At 36.2% G+C, this 5,315-nt stretch overlaps 1 protein-coding gene across 4 annotated transcripts in view; it reads right to left on the reverse strand.

The window, feature by feature from the left end:
• Positions 1-537: 537 nt before the first annotated feature.
• NTNG1 (netrin G1) overlaps positions 538-5,315 on the reverse strand; it is a 220,879-nt gene continuing 216,101 nt past the window's right edge. For all 4 annotated transcript variants that reach the window (XM_034778922.1, XM_034778919.1, XM_034778920.1 and 1 more), the window contains one exon: positions 538-1,775. In XM_034778922.1, the coding sequence (XP_034634813.1) occupies positions 1,549-1,775 (227 nt within the window). In that variant the 3' untranslated portion in view covers positions 538-1,548. The remainder of the gene's footprint in view (positions 1,776-5,315) is intronic.

A 5,315-nucleotide genomic window follows, 5' to 3' on the forward strand; every position in this document is an offset into this window, starting at 1 on the left:
TTTATTTGCTGGAACAGCACTTTTTATCTACTTGCTGCTGTATATTTTGACACTCCCTCTAAATACTAAATCTGACTTTATTAAAAGTTGAATCACTGCACTTTTTTTTCTGTGTGTAGGGGGTTGTCATTGCTTTTGCGGTTTCTGAGGCAGACTAATATTTCTATATAGATAAACATTTCATTTTAATGAAGCTTTAGGAGACACATTTAAGCAGGGGCGATATCGACTTCATTACTGTCAATCCACAAAAGTTGCATGATTTAAAGAAAATATTCTTTAATACTTTTGTAAATTACCCTTGGAATAATTCTGGCGATGATTAAGGTGAATACAGATTTAGTGTTTTTATAACATTTTCCTCAAACAAAAGGTATCTTTTTATTCAGAGTGGTTTGATAGAGAAGAAAACAGACTTCATTGTGAACTAAATTCTGACGCCGAATTTGTATTTCATCCATATAGCAGACAGTAAAAGGATCAAGGAAAATAATTTTTAAAAATTGTCTTAAGAAATTGCAATACAAATTCCTGAAATTGTTTGTTTATGCAGGAATTTTTATTTTTTTTAATCTTCCAGTGTTAAAGCAACAAGAAAACATTTAGAACGTCCTTTGGTGGAATCTTATTACACTTGTTATATATGTAAACTGATATTCTTTGATGCCAGCACGTTGCCCATACAGAGAAATCTCTGCACAATTAAATGAAAGGAGAAAAGAAAAAAAAAGATTAAATAAAAAGTAATTTTTCTTATCCGATTAGAATTAAATACATTAATAAATTGTCTGGTAACACAAATTGTCAATAATACAAAAAATCTACATTGTACATTATTTCAAGAAAAATAACTTCATTTGAATACAAAAGGATAAATACACTTTTTGTCCTATAGCCACTCTTGTACAGTAGATGAACACAGCATCTTACTGATGCGGTGCTGCTAAAATATACAAGGATATGACTGTCTTGAGTTTTATTGAGGGGGGCTGTTACACATGTGCATCACTAACATCAGACAAAGAAACCTTTCAACCAACAAGGGTTACAGAGCAACGTTCACTAAAGCACAGGTTGGAAGGGATTTAGGGACTGAAGCAGGCCAATATGGCAGCTTTAACAGATTTCCTTATACCCACAATGCACTGACAGCAAAGAATGCCTCTATTTGGTTGGTCCACACACTGGGCAGAGGTACAGTAGCGCACCATATCAAAGTGGCAAATGTTTTTTATTTTCCATTTTGGGGGCTTGTCAAAGCCTTTTCAATCCTGTGTACTCTTTGCAGCTGGCATTGTTGTTTGTAGTAATAGACTTGGCAGCTGCCAACTTGTCTTGAGTCAGAAATTAACAGTCGTTTGACTCAGAGTGCTGTCCACAATTGATTAATATGGCTTAGTTCAGTTGGGCCTTCTTAGTTTATACGTGGTTTTATTCTTTTTCTTTTTTAAAATTTTAGTAGCAAATGCTTGGGTTTTGTTTTTGTTTTTTTTTGTGGCACATTCCTTCTGAAGCAGTCTGAACGTGATGCCATCAACCAGACGGAGCCTAGAATATGAAAAGCCCAGTTACTCCTAGTAGAGCAGTCAGCGGTAATAGAGGGCCATGTGATACTGCCATGTTGCCGGAGTTTTGGCTGCAACCTCCTGGATCCCTTTCACACTTCAGCTTCTCACACAAAATGCCAGTGTAGGCTGGAGGGCACTGGCATCGCATGTTTTTGAGGCATGTTCCTCCATTCTGGCATTGCAGTAGTTCTTTGTCACATACATTTGCTACAGGACAAGGGGAAAAAATAGAAGAAGAGCAGAATAAGCTTAAGTTCATTTGTTACAGAAAGCTTTGAACTTACATTTTTTTTCTCCTTAGAGATGTAAATAGATATGTGATTGCAGTTTCCCAACAATTGCAGTTTAAAATTTTTGATCATTTAGCTATTTTCCCATACATTTTTCTTGCTTTAATCTTAGAGTATATGATCTTCCATTTCAGACAACTGAATACTAAGTTACTTAATATCTACTGTTCGTCAGTGTCTTTACTATTATTGAACTGGAATGCTTGGTGAGTGCCTTATTTGAAAGGACATTGTGTATGCTAGCATCACAGAGCTCTTGAAAAACATTAATGGCAATTAAAAATGCAACACAATGAGGTGAAATGAATAGAACTGTATGATAAATCTGACCCTGATACGGAGTGACTTTTATGTAGTAATGTTCTGGAAGATCAACAAAAAGCAGTAGGGGATATGGCATGGGAAAGTCAGCATGCTCTATGGGTGTTAAACGACGTTAGTTTAAATTCACACACCGTGTCAATGTGAGAACAGAGAGAATGGGCACCATTTTCATTAAAAACCTACTTATTTCTTCTTAATTGTGTCTGGTGCTTAGGTACCAGGGCGAGACACAATTTAGAAATACCTAAGATAGCTACTGGAGAAAGGGTCACTAGACTTTTGCTTTCCATTAATTAAACAAAACTGGATTGAAACATTCCCCTATAAGGGGGTGTACAGGCACACCGTACTATTGTCTCACTGTACATTCTAGATTATATTATAGAGTAGAATATGCTATAAATTATATTCCCATTTAAATGGAATATTTTCATAGCTTCAAAAGCCAGAAGGGACCATTGTGATCACCAAGTCGGACCTCCTGTATAATACAGACCATAGAACTTCCTCCAAATAATTCCTAGAGCAGATCTTTGTTTATTTTAGTTTTACTTTAAGGAGGACAAAGGGACTGACCCTGCACTACTAATTTGGGCAGAATTCCCATGCAATCATTAGGAATTTGCCCTGAATAAAGGAAAACATGATTGGATCTAGTGTAAGGCCTCCGGGATTTGGAACAATATTATATATTGCTTAAGAATGGAACATCCAGAGAACACCCTAAAGGAGGCAAAGTAGAAAAAGAAATTATTCCCAGTCTTTCCACTGTGAGATATGCTAATTGTTCTTTACATTCATAGATTTATAAATGCTTCACTTTTTTAAGTGTATAAATACCATGAAAGCTAAAATCCAAACAGGTGGCCCAGATTCTCAAATGTTATTGTTTGGTAAAGCTCTACATAGCTTTACCAAGGCTGTATGGTGATTTACATCAGCTTTACGAATGTCTGGCTCAAAGCGTTTCTAAAAATGCCTTTGAGTTGTCAAAAACCAAGTTATGTTTTATCTACCCCATCTTAACACCATCCTCTTGAACCAAAACAACAACAAATAAGTCCAACCATCCCAAACACCATGAATTGTTTTCATCCTTAAATATCCTTTCTCACACATAACCACTTTCTAATTCAGTTCATACAAATGAGTCAAATGTTGATGCGCTTCCTCCCTAGCATGTAATAATATGAAAATAACCAAAAGGCAACATCTACCCAAGTTTCTCACTTGACACCTTTCTCAATTATTCTTTCTTTTTGACCAATTAATATAACATTGACAAGCATCCACAATTTTTGTTCAATAAGTGTCTCAACTGATTATCAAAGTTCAACTAATGCAGTATATTCAGGATATTATGACAAGGAAGACCGTATGTCTGCATTTCAGTGTTCTTTAGTATAGTACATTTGGCTATTTTTACATGATGAATATAAACTAACTGGAATAATAATAAAGTAAATTTGATGAGATTTACAGTTTGGGATAATACTGAATACAATGGTACCAAATCCAGAATGGTAAACTAAATTTTTCCATATTCAAAGTAAAATTGAATATTTGGTTGTCTGTTATAATGAAGACCAAAAATATTTATATATACATACAATTTATGTAGTATTAACTTAATCATAGCAATAGCAAAGATCAAATACAAAATACTGTCTTATTTAAAGATAAAGCTGGTGGACTTTGCTTATTCTAATGTAACAAGCCTGTAACATTTTCTTTGATTTGGGCAATAGTGGTGGTGAAATATCAATAAATACATATATGGAGATATACCTATCTCATAGAGCTGGAAGGGACTTTGGAAGGTCATTGAGTCCAGTCCCCTGCCTTCACTAGCAGGACCAAGTACTGTCCCTGACAGGTTCCCCCCCCACCCCGCCCCGATCCCTAAATGCCCCCCCGATTGAACTCTCAACCCTGGGTTTAGCAGGCCAATGCTCAAACCACTGAGCTATCCCTCCCCCCCGGCCTTGAATAATTGAGTAGAAATCAATAGTTAATTAAATACTCTTTTTAAATAGAAGATGAGATCTTTTTTCTTAATGTTTGGTTTTGAATCCAAATTAGATAGATATATACCAAAGTTTGCCTTTTCCAAGTAGCCAATTAAACAAGTTTATTTGCTAGTACATTTTCTATTTAAAATTTTTGTTTTTGACAGACACACTGATTTTTAAGATAGTCTCTGATCTTTCATCCCTAGTTTTCTGCATGTGAATTATTGTGGTAGCATTCCACAGCACATTCACTGCTAACTCTACCTGATCTACAGACACAATAAAGCACTTAGAAATCTAACTGCTATAAAATATCCCCACAATAATTTGCACCTACAAAATTGCAGATGCAACATCACCTAGGATGCTTTTTAAAATTAGGCCCAATATCTTTCATTATATCTGATCTTTTCTTAAGTCATAAAAAGAACTGCTGCATAAAAAGTTTCAACATCAATGCTTTTTGTGTACTCACAAAAACCACATACAAAGGCGAATGAAAGTAGACAAAGGCATAGTTTAATGCCTGAGCAAAGTACTAGGAGTTAGTAATTCTGAGTTTCTAATCCTTGTAATGTCAGTGACTTCTCTTATGAACTTGGCAAGTCATTTCATTTCTTTCTTAATTTTCTCATCTGTAATACATAGCTAATAATTAGGATTGTTTTGGAAGATGGGGGCAAACAGTTGTGAAAGTTTTCATGAAATTTCATTGCTGGTTTCTAATAATTTTATATTTGTTTTACTTTTCCAATCAGTTCTAATACCCTAATCTACGTCACAGCGGTGTTGGAAGGAAAGATGCATTGTTTGCAAATGGCTATGAAAATGACAAGCCCTATCTACATTCAAATTACCATTATTTATGTTGCTACTATAGGGTTACCATTCGTCCGGATTTACCCGGACATGTCCTCCTTTTGTGTGCTAAAAATAGCGTCTGGGGGGAATTTGTAAAGCACTCACAATGTCCGGGATTTCCCCCTCCCCCGGCAGAGCGAGCGGCTGGGAGGGCTGCAGGAAAGTCCCGGGCTGGACTCCGGAGCAGCTTCCTCCTCCCACCCCCCCTCCCTGCATTCTGAGCCGGCCGGCAGCTCCTCCTCCTGCAGCCCGCTCCGGCA

Source organism: Trachemys scripta, chromosome 8 (assembly GCF_013100865.1).
Source record: "Trachemys scripta elegans isolate TJP31775 chromosome 8, CAS_Tse_1.0, whole genome shotgun sequence".
Taxonomy (NCBI): domain Eukaryota; kingdom Metazoa; phylum Chordata; order Testudines; family Emydidae; genus Trachemys; species Trachemys scripta.